The following is a 16,839-nucleotide window of genomic DNA, read 5'->3' on the forward strand; positions in this document are numbered from 1 at the left end:
TAATGACATTTGTCTGAGTATTTTCAATTCCATCAATGGAATTCTTTATTGTTGGCTATATTTCTTTGACCAATGCTTGATTCTATGACTGTATATCAAAATCTCTCTCATTAAAAATCATTACTTGCCCGGTCGGACAAGTGGGGTAGGAAATGTACTTGCCCAAACAGCATTTTCACTTGCCCTGGACAATCGGGCTAGTGGACTTGTCCAACCCTGGCATGGGTGCTGCGATACAGACAGAACAGTCCACCTTTGACTTTGACTATGCTGGCGTGATCAACCGTTATTGATCTAATCATGTCCATCCTCGGAATACGTAGTGAAGTGCTACTTTCCTGCCATGGTGATATAAATAAGTTTGTATGGAGAAATGAATCAATGCAAACTCCAAAAAAATGTGTATTTGTAAGTATTTTTGTGTCTTCACTGTAGCAAGTACCTCAAACATTTCATTATACTGTGACAATATACACTAGTTAGTAGGCGGTGCAAGCTGAAGACAGAAGGAAAATATTCTTGGACCAATGGTGTTTTGAGTTCGCGGTGTAGTGACCATGGCAAACACAAAACCACCGCAAAATGTTTCTGCATTTATAGAATTTACTTACTCGCAAGCACACAGACCAACAAAACTACTTGATATTAAATTGTTTTAATTACTTATATTTACTATGTGTTGATTTTTCTTTCAGTTTCTCGGAACTGCTGCATCCGATCAAACTTTACGATGGCAACAAATAGTCCATCAACCATCAACAGCGAAGATCTGAGTCACTGTCGAGAAGCTGTTGAGTACTTCAGCCTTCCAGAGCTCAACATGCTGACTAACACTGAGGAGAAACCCTCTATGGAAACTCTCCCTGTGGAGATACCCTCCATGGAAAATTTCACTGAGGACATACACAACATACAGACTAACGCTGGTGAGAGACCCTCCATGGAAACTCACGCTGTTGAGAGACCCTCCATTGAAACTAACATTGATGAAGAACCCTCCATGGAATCTCACGCTGGTGAGAGACCCTTCTTTGAAATTAGCACTGAAGAGAAACCCTTCATGGGAACTCATGCTTGTGAGAGACCCTCCATGCAAACTCACGCTGGTGAGAGACCCTCCATGCAAACTTACACCAGTGAGAGACCCAACGTGCAAACTCACACCAGTGAGAGACCCAATGTGCAAACTCACACTTGTGAGAGACCCTCCATGCAAACTCACGCTGGTGAGAGACCCTCTATGCAAACTGGCACCGGTGAGAGACCCAACGTACAAACTTACACCAGTGAGAGACCCAACTTGCAAACCCACACTTGTGAGAGACCCTCCATACAAACTAACACTGGTGAGAGACCCAACCTACAAACACACACCGGTGTGAAACCCAACATGCAAGCTCACACTGATGAGAGACTCTCCATGGAAGCTCACACTGGTGAGAGACCCTCCATGCAAACTGACACCGGTGAGAGACCCTCCATACAAACTGACACTGGTGAGAAACCCAATGTACAAACACACACCTGTGAGAAACCCAACGTGCAAGCTCACACTGATGAGAGACCCTCCATGCAAACTCACGCTGGTGAGAGACCTTCCGTGCAAACTGACGTCGGTGAGATACCCAACGTACAAACTCACACAAGTGAGAGACCCAACGTACAAACTTGCACCGTTGAGAGACCCAACGTGCAAATTTGCACTGGTGAGAGACCCTCCATGCAAAATCACTCCGGTGAGAAACCCAACGTACAAACTGGAGCTGGTGAGATGCCCTCCATGCAAACTCATGCCGGTAAGAGACCCAACATGGAAACTCAAACTGGTGAGAGACCCAACCCAGAAACGCACACAGGTGAGAAACCCAACACGAAAACTTGCACAGGTGAGGAACTCTACATGCAGACCATTACATACACATGTGGAAGATGTAAGCAGATCTTTAGTAGCTTGTGTGAGATAACACTCCACATGCATGCTCACACCGGTGAGAGACCTTACAGGTGTTACGTGTGTGGAAAGAAGTTCTTTGATGTTACCCACCTACTGGCACACGTGCGGACTCACTCAGGGGAGAAACCCTACAAATGCGAGGAGTGCGGCAGTCAGTTTAATACCCCAAGTGCTCGTAAAAGACACATGCAGACCCACTCTGGAGAGAAACCGTACAAGTGTGAGGAGTGCAGCAAGCAGTTTATGTTACCAAGTCTCTTGACGAGCCACATGTTGACTCACACTGGGGAGAGACCCAGACCCTATAGCTGTGACCTGTGCAGCAAGAAGTTTCAACACAAGGGAGGTCTGAAGACACACTTGCTGATTCACACAGGGGAGAAACCTTACGGCTGTATGGAATGCGGCAAGCAGTTCAGATCACAATATAATCTAAAAGCTCACATGCACACTCACACAGGTGAGAAACCCTACCAGTGTGAGGAGTGCAGCAAGCAGTTCAGTACCCTTAGTGATTGCAGAAGACATATGAAGACCCACTCCAGAGAAAAGCCGTACAAGTGTGAGAAGTGCAGCAAACAGTTTAAGACATCTGGTTATCTGAAGACACATGCATTGACTGTTGGACATACTTTGACTCAAATTGGTGGACAAACTTTGAGTCACGCTGATGGACATACTTTGGCTCACACTGATGGACAAACTTTGAATCACAGTGGTGAGAAACCCTATGCATGTGATGTGTGTGAAAAGAAGTTTCAATATCAGTGTAACTTGACGGAACATATGAGGACTCACACCGGGGAGAAGCCATATAGCTGTGAAGAGTGCAGCAGGCAGTTTAGTTTCCAATGTAGCCTAAAGAGGCACGTGCGCACTCACACAGGTGAGAAACCTTACAGCTGTGAGGTGTGCGGCAAGCAGTTTACAGACGCTAGTAGTCGCAATAAGCACATGTGGACCCACTCCCAATCTGGTGAAAAGCCGTACAAGTGCGATGAGTGCAGCAAACACTTTGTTACTCTGAGTGGATTGAAATCACACACAATGACTCACACAGGGGAAAAGCCCTATAGCTGTGACCTGTGCAACAGGGAGTTTCGACACCGGTATGGTCTCAAAATACACATGCAGACTCACACAGGGGAGAAACCATACGGCTGTAAGGAATGCGGCAAGCAGTTTAGTCAGGCAAGCAACCTAAAGCAACACATGTTTACTCACACCGGGGAAAAACCCTACAAGTGTGACCAGTGCAGTAAGGAGTACAGTGTACTCTCTTGTCTAAATGCACACCTGAAAACTCACAGTGGTGAGAAACCCTACATGTGTGAAAAGTGTGGAATGTGTTATAGAACAATGAGTAGACTGAAGGAGCACATGTTGACCCACACAGGTGAGAAACCCCACATGTGTGAAAAATGCGGCATGCAGTTTAGGACTGTTATTAACCTTAAGGATCACATGCGGACACACACAGGTGAGAAACCGTACAGATGTGAGAAATGCAGCAAGCAGTTCGCTCGAATGGCTCACCTACGACTACACATGCGGACTCACACCGGCGAGAAACCCTACAGATGTGAAAAGTGTGGCAAACAGTTTAGCGATTCTAGCTCTTGTAGGAGACACATGCGGACTCACACAGGGGAGAAACCGTACAGCTGTGAAGAGTGCGGCAAACAGTTCATTGAGCTCGGTGGGCTAAGGAGTCACATGAGGACTCACACTGGTGAAAAACCGTACAACTGTAAGGAGTGCAGCAGGCAGTTCAGACAGCCGAGTGCACTGAAGAGTCACATGCTAACTCACACAGGTGACAAACCTCACAGCTGCGAGTACTGCAGCAAAACCTTTTGTTTTGCCAGTGAATTAAAAAGACACATGAGGACTCACACTAAAGAAAAGCCCTACAGTTGCAAGGAGTGCAGCAAAAGCTTTAGTCACACCAATGACCTGAAGAAACACATGTTCACTCACAGTGTTGAGAAGCCTTTCTGTTGTGAGGAATGCAACAAAGGGTTTTGTTCTGCCAAGGATCTGAGAAGTCACACGCGTACGTTGACTCACACAAGTGAGAAATCCCACAGAGAAGTGCAGTAAATGCTATGCTGACAGCAGTGGTCTTAGAAAACACTTGAAGAATCATCACAATGAAGAGAAACCCTCCTAAACACTGGTGAGGGACCCTTCATTGGAACTAACACTAGTGAGAGACCCTACATGGAAACTCACACTGGCGAGAGACCCTCAATTAAAACTAACACTGGTGAGAGACCCTCCATTGGAACTAACACTGGTGAGAGACCCTCCATTGGAACTAACAATATGTGAATGTGAATGAGTACGAAAAGGGGTTTTAAGGAGTTTACTACTGCACTACTGTTTGGCATTTCCATCTTTTGCTCATTTGTGCAAAACTGAAGCTAAAATGATTATTAGTATCTTTGCGGACTTCCCTCTTCAGGCGTTAGGAAATGTTGAGAATCGCGAATCGGCGACCCCCAAAAGCTGCTAAAAGTCTTCAACGAAGGATAACTTTGTGCTAGACGCCTACATTAGATCTTGGTTCAAATGCCTCCAGTCATGCTTTCAGCCATGAAAAGTTATTAAATACCAAAGATTAACGTTTTGTTCCAGAGTCTTTCTTTGCAGTCGTAACCATCCAAGGCATCTAAGGGGCTTGTATGGAGAGTAGTGCTGCGTGTAATTTGTATTGTAGTCGTCCGTGTCGCTTAGGTTCTTTTGCGTAGCATAGTGTCAATATAGAATACAACACGGTGTATTCTATTTATGTCATACCCACCTGAGAAAACCGCTGTTTTGATACGAAATGCGCCAGAAGTTGAACAAATTTGTTGCCCTCGAAAAAAAAAAAAAAACGTTGCAACAGTAATGCTCCAACGTCCGAATCAGGAATTCGAACTTTCGATGGCGTCGTAATCGGCCCACTCGAAACAGTTCGATTTATTCGAAAATGGAGCCCGTGTGATAACCCCGGGCCGTACGGAAAGTTATCATCCGGTCCGGAACACCCGTATCGAACGTTTTCGCGTCACAGCTATGACATACTAGTCTGTGTAAACTGACTCACAGATAGAGAGGGGGGGGGGGGGGGTCACCCAATGCAACTTACAAAGAAGTCATGAAGGTCGACTTCGCTTTATGCTGAATTTAAAATACTCACCACGCCTACATTCATTACGCAAATAGAATTGGCGTTCAAGAAGAAGATTTGCCAAAAATATTGAAAAATAGGAATAGGGTAAGCAGGCCAGAATCAGCCGAATGTCAAGTAAACCTAGCCAAAGGTTCATAACCTTGTTTTCTTTACTACACTTAGAACTAGGGCTGTGTACCTAAACAAATTTTCAGGTACAGGTACAGGTACACAGGTTTAGGTACAGGTCCGGACCTACACCTGTACCTAAAAAAGTTTAACCAAGTATATGTAAGTTAAACATGTAGCTAACTGTATGATAAAATGTCATCTTTGTATTGGCAATTACATATTTGAATCTCAAAACAATTTCTTTGCAAGTTTTCTTAAGTTTCAACTCCAAGATTATCACCATTGTCATTGTGGATTTGGGATTTACTTGTCCAGCAGTCTCAAAAAGTAGTGTTTAATAGTTTTAGATTTAGTTTGTTAAGGTACAGGTACACAGATGTTTAGGTCCGGACCTGTACCTAAACAATTTTTTAGGTACGGTACAGGTACGGGTATTTAGGTACGTACATAGCCCTACTTAGAACTTTGCTTCATCAGTGCACTCTCAACTGTAGCGATCCCGCGGGATAGTGGCTTTCAGGAGTTGACCAAAGCTAACAAGGACAATAGAACGACAGCATGTGACTAACAAGCTGTTAGCTGATTGGGTGCAAAGATCTAAAGAGCTGTCAGAAGCAAACGTCGGTACGGGGGTTTAGATTATATGGATGACATCCTCTGGGAATTCCAAAATTGATGCGAGCGAGCGAATAAAAAAAAAGTTTGGCCAAAAAAAAAAAGTTGGCTTCAGTATGAAATCAATGTGGCCAAGAAGGTTGAACATAGGACTACAAACACATAGTATGGTATACCAACAGTTAGGTGTTCAATAGTTGGGACCAATACATCATACGGATGCAAAACGTTTTTTTTTTCTCCTTGGACCAATCCGAAAAAAAAGACCTGAAAAAAAATCAGACGAACGGGTTTCACCAATTGCAAAATGGACACACTATGTGTTTTGGGTCTTACCGGGCCAAGAAGACAACAAAAGCGAATTGTGTAGAGGTTATAGTCACTTGTACCATGTTTCTACAGTCAAAGGTACAGAGACAGTTAGCCTTTATTACATGGAGATGGGATTTTAAAATGCCAGTGGTAGTCCAATAATCCACCAAAGAGATTTCTTTGTAGCAAAATTGACCAATTACCAAGTTTTGTTTTGAGTATTGCCAGTTCCACAGACAATCAGGTTCAGGTTCAGGTCCACCTGGAAATGATCCTTTGGACCTGAACGGGACCTATCCTGAATTTACTGGTACCTACCCCTACCAATAATACTTTTTTTCTTTCTGTCCTTTCACGTCGATCTTATTCTTTGACTTAAGATTTATTTTGGCATTCTATGGCATTTATCATCTGTTTTTGGATATTTGTTTTCAATCTACGGAATATTTGTGCTCATTTTACAGCTGCTTTGCACAATTTACTGTGTGCTCCAAAATTTTTTTTTGGGGGGAAATGGCCGAAAATTGGTGCGAGCGCGGATGTCATCCATACAATCAAATCAACATGGCCTAAGGACCAGGTCTGATCTTCATGACAGAAGACTTAATGGAGAACCGGTGAGCCGCCCACGGCCACCACTGCATACCATGTGTCTTATTCCCCCCGCCGCCATGCTTGTACGGCTGGTTCAGGTTAACGATGTCACAAATTTCATACCACCAACCACCACGACCGCCGTTGCTAGCGACGCAGTCATAGCCCGAAACATCCTGGTCGTGTGTTGAGAATCTGCAACCATCATGATAGCTTAACCCTTCCCCACCATCCCCAGCAGTGCCGCTATAGGCACCAACATGCAGACGGTATTTCGCTGCTTCATCCTCGATATAGAAACTATCATATTCAGCGTATACCGTTTCCGAGGACCAATTCTCGAGATCAATGCGCAGAATGTATGCCCTGAAGCTAGAAACCTGATAGATCTTGTCATTTCCCAGCCAAAACTCGCCGACAAGAGCCCCAAACCCAATTTTGTAACTTTTCCAGTCCTTAGCAAAATCTACAGAACCGTCGAAGCGCTTCTGGAGGACAGTCCAGCCGCCGACTCCGGCTTCCATCTCACAGAAGACCCGGAACGAGGCACCGGCGGCGTCTGGCTGGATGGTGTAGACACCGCTGGTGGTCTGGCCTGCCTTGTAGACGTCGTCACAATCTGTAAGTCATTTTGAGTTACATTTTAACTTACATGTATATCAAATAATACATGACAAGAATGAAGTTTATATCAAAATAGCGAACTTGCCATCTAAACAATTATTGACGAAAGTAGGTGTTGGCCGAAAACTACATGTTAATTGTAGACTATGAAGATAGTGCCAAATCTAGAATGAAAGGAAAGTCGATTGAGAATTATATATACCTCTCACTGGCTGCAGGATGACAGCGTTACCGGAACAATTACAGCTTCCTGGAGGTTCAGGGAGTCCGAAAGGGAAATTAGTCATTTCAACAAGTGACGTAAAAACACAATTCTGTCTCCCAATAGACTGATAATGCATTAAAGCTACGTCTCCTTTTTTCTGTCAATATGGCTTGAATTTGAGTGTTGAGATCTTTATTTGTTAATGTCTTCGACACACTGACACACGTACATATGAAACTAACTCACCCCTAGCCGCGAAAGCTACTGGATGTGAAGGGTTCAGTTTACTTCAGTTTATTTATTTTACCAGGAATACATCTCTGGTCAGCGTAGACCTGTAGATACTACAATGTCTTAGTATGAGACAACCAACAGACAGTTTACCACAAAACGGCAGAGTGAGAGTGTTGGCCACTCTCTCCGCCCTGCGGTGGCCGGCGGGATCAGACAGGACGGGCGGCCGGGCCCCGCTCTCCGGCCCGTCTGCTGCAGGACGGACGGCCGGGCCCCGCTCACCGACCCGTCTGCTGCAGGACGGAGCGTCTCGAGACGGAACATGACGTCTGTCTATGCTCACGATGCTTCTCAATATAGTATCACAAATAATAGATATTATAATGAAAACCAAACTTACCTGGCGTCTTACTCAGCTCGTCAAGACGCTGCTCCAAGGCGGCGGTTCGGTTTCGCTCCTTGTCCAGGTCGCGGTGCATGTCGTCTTGGTCGCGCTTCAAGGCGTCAACAGTGTTGGACATGTCGTCTTGGTCGCGATTTAAGTCGTCAACAGTGGAGGACAGTTGAGATAACCCCTGCAAATGTATAAACGTATGTATACGCACGTCCGTAACCAACCGTAAAGTAAGAAGATGTTCTGGCTCTAAGAACTCAATAGGCTTGATCAACAAAACGGAATCAGTGGTAGAGAAAATCGGCCTTATGGCACAGGGTTAATTACCTCTTTATTGCTGAACGTCAGACAGGCGAGTCCTACAGCAACCAGACCAAGCAGGACGACAATGCCGGCGATCATGTAGCTGCGGTGGGAGCGGATGAAGCTGAAAAGAGCACCGTGGCCACTTGCTTCACCCGAATGCGTGCGGTCTGTTAGAAAAGAAGAGCTTTTTAAACAACGAAGACTCTCTTTTTCATATCGTTCGATTGTAATTTCCAACAAATAGTACTAACAAAGTTCTTCTGCTGTCTAACTCCAGTCGTAGTCAAGGAACGAAGACGGGAGTTGGACAGTCGTACGTATTGACGTAGTCACATTCGTCATAGTCAGTATTACGATTTCGATGTCGTACCTTTTTGAGCAAGATAAGGCAGGACAGGTGCAAGACAAAATCCGCAAGATAACAAAGTTTTACCTGCTCTGGAGCCGTACAAAGCGTTGGGTATGCTCGCAGCGGCGTCCGCAATGGGCCGCCAATCAGTCGGCGGCTGCTGCACGGGAGCACTTGCGGCGTCTGGAGAAAAATCACCAAATTAACCGACCACTTACTCCATACTGTAAAAAGTACAAAATCGAGACAAGAACAGTACAACGTAGGCCGCCGTAATTCTACCTTCTATGGAGGCGTACGTAGAGTTGGTTTCACTCTCAGCGGAGTCGCCACGTGCCTGGCAATCAGTCTGCGGCTGCTGCACGGGAGCACTTGTGGCATCTGGGGATAGATTACAAAAAAGTTACACTTCATACAGTAAAAAGAAGAAAATCGAGCGAAGAACAGTACAGTGTAGGCGGGCTTGAGAAAATTCTACCTTCTCCGGAGGCGTACATAGGGTTGGGAAAACTCTCAGCGGAGTCGCCACGTGCCTTGCAATCAGTCTGCGGCTGCTGCATAGGAGTACTTGTGGTTTCTGGGGATAGATTACAAAAAGTTACAGTTCATACAGTAAAAAGAGAAAAATCGAGCTAAGATACATCGTACTGGAGAAAATTCTACCTTCTGCGGAGGCGTACATAGGGTTGGGAAAACTCGCAGTGGCGTCGCCACGTGCCTGCCGATCAGTCTGCTGCTCCTGCATGGGTGTGGTACCTGGAGAAAATCACAAATGATAAACACATACTTCATACAGTACAAGTATAAAAGCAAGACAAGAACAGTACGCCCTCTGTGTACACAGGGTTTGAAGTACGCCATATAAGCTGACTTGACTCCTCAAGGGAAACGCAACAGAGGCAAGGCTCTAGCGACCTCGAGAAGGACTGTAGAAGGGGGATTAAGACCTAACACGAGATCAGATGGATGATTTAAGATAAGAAGGACTGGAGAAAGTTCTTGATCGCTTTATTCTCCAACAAAGGGAGCGAAGAGGATTAGGTAGGTAGGATAAGTGAACTTCAGAAATGTTTTACCTTCTGCGGAGGCGTACAAAGTGTTGTGTCCACGCGCAGCCCGCCGATAAGTCTGAACCAGAAGTCCGTGTATCTCAGACGTATAAACACACTTATGTCATACCTGTGACACGAAAACGTTCGATACGGGTATTCCGGACCGGCTGATAACTTTCCGTACGGCCCGGGCTTATCACACGGGCTCCATTCGAATAAATCGAACTGTTTCGAGTGGGCCGAGTACGGCGCCATCGAAAGTTCGAATACCTGATTCGGACGTTGGAACATTACTGTTGCAACGCTTTTTTTTCCAGGGCACCAAATTTTTTCAACTTCTGGTGCATCAAAACATGGGTTTTCTCAGGTGGGTATGACATGAACAAAATACAACACGGTGTATTCCGCATCACCCTCGGTCTCAGCCCTCCCGCGGGTCGGATCACCCTCCGGCCGTCGGGCGATCCGACCCGCGGTCGGGCTGATACCTTGGGCGATACTGAATACACCGTGTTGTATTCTATATTGATCACGACTTCTGCTTGTAGAAAAACGAACAACGCTGCCGCTGATGGAGAAGACTTGCTAGTAAACAGATAAAACCGAAAACGCGCTCTCAGAAATGAAATCTTGGAACAAAAGTAGAGTTGTTGCTAATTTCATGATAGTGAGAGATGCTACTTGATTCGAGTCCGTTCATTTCCGTTACTTTAAGATTGTCTTAAAGGAAACCAATGTCTTAAAGCCAGAGTCTTAAAGGAAGCCAGAGTGAATTCGAAGTTAGTTCTGTAACCATACTTTTATTTTATTTTACGGCTTTCCAAAAGCACGCCGTGAGCAGTGATACTGGGCTCCAAACTAGTTATGTTTTTATAGATTTTTGACAAACAACCCCCCTTGGCCGCTGGCATGTGTAGAGAGAAGATATCTACGTACCTGTGTCACCAGTTTGGGACTGCTGTTCCTCTCCCGGCATGGAGCGACTTGTCAGGTTTCTGTACAGCAAAAATACACGCTCTTCGTCAGGCGGGGTCCGAGACACAATGTAAAAAATGAATAAATCGGAAACTGAAGATGAAAGAAAATCATATTGAGTGGGTGGAAAGCTGCGCACGTTCCATTCGGTGGAGACAAATCAAATATGCGCGTAATCTTGGTCTTTGTATATTGGTTACATATTGAAAGAGGGGTATCAACAACAACATTCAAAGATATTCTGCCCTTTTGATAATGTTTCTATCGGATATGTTGAATTCATTGATGTTTGCAGCCACAGGGGAGAAACAATTTTCACTCTTACGCCAAAAAGCAGTTACTCAAGCAACTGGATATGATTTTGGAAACTGTAAGACGTTTCAACTGGTATCCACTAGTTTTTGTCAGTGACACTGGAGAAACCCTGTATGAGAGGGTTTTTATGTCCTAACCATGAATTGATATGTAAAAGAGATCTAGTTGAAGAACAGGTTTAACCTATGAATTAAAATGCAAAATGATGGAAGACAATTTTGCCAATAGTCCAAAAGCTACAAAGGTAAGACAAGTTAAGGCTATGTTGATGCAAATGAGTTAATTAGCTCCTGTTGTTTGAATCACAGTTGAAACGTCTGACCGTTTCCAAAATCATATCCAGTTGCTTGAGTAACTGCTTATTGGCATATTTTATTACCTGGATGTCTAATCTACATCAAAGTAATTTTCCTTCTTCTTTCTTCGTCTGATAGTTTCCGTGTTCCGCACACAACATGCCGTCAGTCAACAGACAAAAGAATGATGCGTTTACGCATAATTTATTAATTTTCCGCAGTGAATGTACATTTCATGCGGACCCCGAGCAACGCCCAATTGGCAAACTCATGATAACCGCACTCCTCTAGAACAACGAATATGTAGATACTGCAATCTAGATAAGTTAGAAGACGAAAATCATTTTGTAGTAGAATGTAGTTTGTACAAGAAAGAGAGAGCTGAACTCTACAGACTAATAGAATCCATGTTCCCCCACTTCATACAACTAAGTAATATAGACAAATTTATATTCCTTATGAATCTAGACAAACCTTTACTTATAAAGCATATCTGTTCTTACATTTTCAATATCACAAAGAAACGAGAAGAAGCCGAATGTACGCAGTAGAATACGATCCTTGAGTAGTGTAGATTCATTGTATCATTATATCATGTTGTATCATTTGTTGTGACCTGTACTAAACCCAGTGGTATGAATGTACAATAAAGGTCTTCATTCATTCAATATACCAACCAACCAGAGACAGTGTCCTTCTTGTCAAGATGGTGTCGAAGATGAATATCATTTTCTAATGACATGCCCCGCCTATACTGCAGATAGACAAAAATTAATGATAACATATAATTCCTCAAACATCAGCAAGATGATGGTGGCCACCTAAACACTAAGAAGAAGAAGAAAAACACCCTTGCCAAAGGCAAACACATGTATTTTCAATTTGTCATGTCCTGACTCCATGTCCACGCACGTAGGCCAATACATATGTAACGCTCTAAAAAGAGAGAATGTATTGTAACAAACTGAAACGTTAAGTTGTATACCACAATATGTCAATACACCATTTACGTTCATATTTCTGTAGTCATAGACCTTAGAGGTAGACGAGACAAGTTTTATTGTATTAATTGTTGTATCATTTTTGTTGTTGTTGTTGTTGTTGTTGCCTTACATTGTACCATGTACAAATGTCGTGCAAGTTCATTCATTCATTCTATGCTTAGTACTGCAGTGTCGCCTGGAGTTGTCAGGTGGCGTCATTTTCAGGACCTAGCTTCAAACATGTCACAGAAGGTCAGGATCGACCAGGAGGTCAGGCCTTGGAAAAATACTGTGTTAATATGTCAACACACAATTTACGTTCATATTCCTGTAGTCATAAACCTCACATGACAACCTTACATTGATTACCAAGGCAATGAAGCGAATCAATCTTCTGAAGAGGATATCTTATTTTGTCCCTCGGGGAACATTAGAAACTCTGTATATCACTATGATTCGCCTATTACTCGAATATGCTGACATTGTTTGGTGTGGGCTTCTAGGCAAAGATTGTGATCTTCTTGAGTCTGTCCAATTGGCCGCGGCACGAGTTTGTACCGGAGCCATGAGAGGCACTAAACATGAGAGGTTGTTAGCCGAGGTTGCATAGGACACACTAGCAGACAGAAGGAAAAAGCATCAGTTGATTCAGTTTTGGAAAATTATGAATGGTCTCGCACCACTGTACTTACATAACATTATCCCGCCACGTATCTGTGATACGGTCCCTTACAACCTTCGCGCAAACCAAAACCTTACTTCCATTGCCTGTAAAACTGAAAAGTATAAAAGATCCTTCCTACCTTCAACTGTTCACTTGTGGAATGAACTGCCTACGATGCTAAAGCCGTCCTCACGATCAACATTTTCAAAAAAGAGCTGGACTCACTATTCAACAAGCCGACAAAATACTCCCATTTCTCTCATGGCCAAGGTCGTTCCGCAGTTCATCTTACAAGGCTCCGTCTAAACTTCAGCCAGTTAAACTACCATCTATTTCAACACCATTGTATTGATTATCCTACATGTAAATGCGGCTATCATTGTGAAACAACATTACCACATCTTATTCTTTGACTTACTTTGGAAGCTGCTTTGTACGATTTATTGTATGGTCGAAAACGTTTTTCTTTTAAACGGCCGAAAATTGAAGCAGGCGCGGATGTCATCTATATGACCAAATCAACGTAGCTTTATCTTCAGCATGGTTATGCCTCGTGTGGTTTTAATGTATCCAAATCCAAACTAGTATATATGGTTCGGGCTGATCCTCGCGCTAACCGACATCTTTCACGCCACAGTCACCCTCAGTAAGACAGCTGGAGCCACAGAGTTTCCGACCAGAACTTTAATGTAGCAAACATTGGTTTTATCAATGAGGCTCCTACGGTGGTCTAGGCGAAAATAATCACAGCATAAAAACTTTGGAGAATAGAAAGGATCTATGACTTGGTTATGGTTTGTAACAATGTAAACAGTGGCCAGTTACGGCACTTTGTTTTTTCTTTCATTTACTGCACAAATACGATGTCAGCTTTCTACTATAAAGCGAAGTCAACCTAGAAACTTTACAGAACAACAGGAAACTCTCTTTAAGGCTCGTAACAAAGAACTTCTAACAATGCATACCAGCATCCAGTTCTGATTATTTGTTTTCTATGTCCATTAACGACAGCAAATGGAAGTCACAGTATTTTTATAGTATTTCACTAGTATTTTTGTTATCTTGCGTGTGTGTGTATGAGGAGTAGATGCTGGGGGGGGGGGGCTGTGTGGGGGGCAGGGGCACCCAAGGCAACTTGCGACGAAGTCATGAAGGTCAACTTAGCTTTATGCTGAATTTAAATTAGTCACCATGCCTACATGCATTACGCAAGTAAAATTGCCGTTAAATCAGAATATTTGCCCAAAATACGCAGTATTGAAAAGAAGTAGGAACAGGGTGTACAACACAGTGGAGCTGGACTCAGACCACAGGATTCTAAGCATCTCTCTGTCAATAAGTTTGAGAACATCCCGTGGAAAGTCATGCAAAAGAAACAAATTCAACTGGGATGCACTACAGAACCCTACCACCAGGGAGCAGTTTGATATCCAACAGGTTTACCTCCATTCAACCCCATGACAGCCGGGAAACCATCAGACAACGGTACACTGCTTTTGAAAAGGCAGTCAAGAAAGCAGCTGAAAAAGTGGTTGGCAAGCAGAAGGGCTCTGCCACGCCCAGCTGGGTTTCACCGGACACCATCAAGCTAAAAGCTGACAGGGATGAAGCTAAAAGGAGATACCTTGTGGCACGCACAAGAAAGTCCAAAGAGACCTGGAGGAAACTCAATAGTACCTTAAATGAGTTCTACGAAAGGGATAAATCAAGTGCACTCAACAGACAAATTGAAGAGTTGGTGACTGCTGACAAGAATAGACAGTACTCTACCACATGGAAGATAATCCACCGTCTGTCAGGGAAAAGCCAGAAGGTGAGAGCCAAGGTTAAGAAGAGGGATGGTACGCCCCCTGTCAGCGACTCTGAGCTTCTCTCAGAATGGCGGGAATACTTCAGTTCCTTGCTAAACAACACCAGTAACTCCACAAAAGAACTTCCACTACCAGCAGAACATGACCTCCCTATACCTGACCACCCACCATCCCTGGAGGAAACAGAGTTAGCTGTGAAGCAACTCAAGCGCAGGAAAGCTGCTGGCCTGGATGATGGAGTCACAGCGGAAGCCCTTCAAGGTGGTGGTACTACAATAGTCAAAGCCCTCCACTCCTTTTGTGTTGAAGTATACACCACTCATGTTCCGCCTGACCAGTGGACTACAAATATCATTATCCCACTACCCAAGAAAGGTGACCTAACACAGATGACAAACTACAGGGGAATTTCACTCATGTCTATCGCTGCTAAAGTCTATAACAAGATTCTTCTCAACCGAATCCGCAGACAAGTCGATCCCATTCTAAGTAAAAACCAGGCAGGATTCAGGGAAGGACGTAGTTGTGCGCAGCAAATACACATCCTCAGAAGAATCATGGAAGGTTTTAAAAAACAACAACTGCCATTATGGGTAACTTTTATTGACTTTAAGAAAGCATTTGACTGTATAGACAGGGAAGTTATGTTCGCCGTGTTACGCCACTATGGCATCCCTGAACCAGTGGTAAAGGCCATAAGTGTTTTGTACAGTAGCTCTAAGAGTGTTGTCATGGTTGATGGGCATGTGTCACAGTGCTTCCCGGTGTCTTCTGGAGTCCTACAGGGTGATGTCTTGGCACCTTTTCTTTTTATCATTCTCATTGACTATCTTATGAGGAGGGCCACAGTAGAACCCGACTCAGGTATTGTGACTCACCCCAGAGCGTCCAGTCGATACCCGGCTAAGCGGATAAATGATCTGGATTTTGCCGATGATATTGCTCTATTAGAGTCATCGGGTCCAAGAGCACAAGAACAACTCACTAAAACTGCTACTGCAGCATCCGACTTAGGTCTTGTTGTTAGTGTCCTTAAGACGGAATACATGTGTTATAATGACAATCCAATTCCCCCACTTCTTGTGTATGACAAACCGATTAAGCATGTACAGGATTTTAAATATCTTGGCTCTATGATGGCCTCAACAAGTAGTGACCTTAAGAAGCGTAAAGCTTTAGCATGGGTAGCTTTCTGGGACTTAGAACATCTATGGAGAAGTAATAGTATTCCTATTGCTGTTAAAGTAAGACTGTTTAAGGCCTCGTGTGTTTCAGTACTTACTTATGGATGTGAATCCTGGGTTATTACTAAGGTGATGGAGTGCAGAATCAACTCGTTTGCAACATCTTGTTACCGTGTCATGTTAAACATCAAGAGGCTTGACCGGGTGCCTAATTCTGTAATCTACAAACTGACAAACACAAAACCCTTGATTGAGCATGTAAGGTCAAGACAGTTGGACTACCTGGGTCACGTACTGCGAATGCCTGAGGACGAGCCCGCCTGTCTCTATTCGCTGTACTTACCATCACATGGCAAACGCAGGCGAGGTCGCCAACCCATGCCCTACCTGCAGTACATACAGCAGCTGCTGGGGGACGAAAGCGGCCTACTTACACCGGGGCAGATCAAAGCGCTGGCTGCCGACAAGAAACAGTGGAGACTTGCAGTCTCCCGCCTTACGGCCGACCGATAGATAGGAACAGGGTAAGCAGACCAAAATCGGCTGAATGTCAATTGAGCCTGACCAAAGGTCCACAGCTTTGTTTTCTTTACTACACCAACGCACTTAGAACATTACTACATTCGTGCACTCTAAACTGTCGCCACCTCGCGAGATATCGGCCGTCGAGAGTCGACCAG

General features: G+C 44.2%; 1 protein-coding gene across 1 annotated transcript; it reads left to right on the forward strand.

Annotated features, from left to right (window-relative positions):
* Positions 1–730: 730 nt before the first annotated feature.
* LOC118425127 (zinc finger protein 420-like) lies at positions 731–4,057 on the forward strand. Its single transcript, XM_035833946.1, has one exon. The coding sequence runs from the start codon at positions 731–733 to the stop codon at positions 4,055–4,057; it is 3,327 nt and encodes a 1,108-aa protein (XP_035689839.1).
* Positions 4,058–16,839: the final 12,782 nt, after the last annotated feature.

Source organism: Branchiostoma floridae, chromosome 10, assembly GCF_000003815.2.
Source record: "Branchiostoma floridae strain S238N-H82 chromosome 10, Bfl_VNyyK, whole genome shotgun sequence".
Taxonomy (NCBI): domain Eukaryota; kingdom Metazoa; phylum Chordata; class Leptocardii; order Amphioxiformes; family Branchiostomatidae; genus Branchiostoma; species Branchiostoma floridae.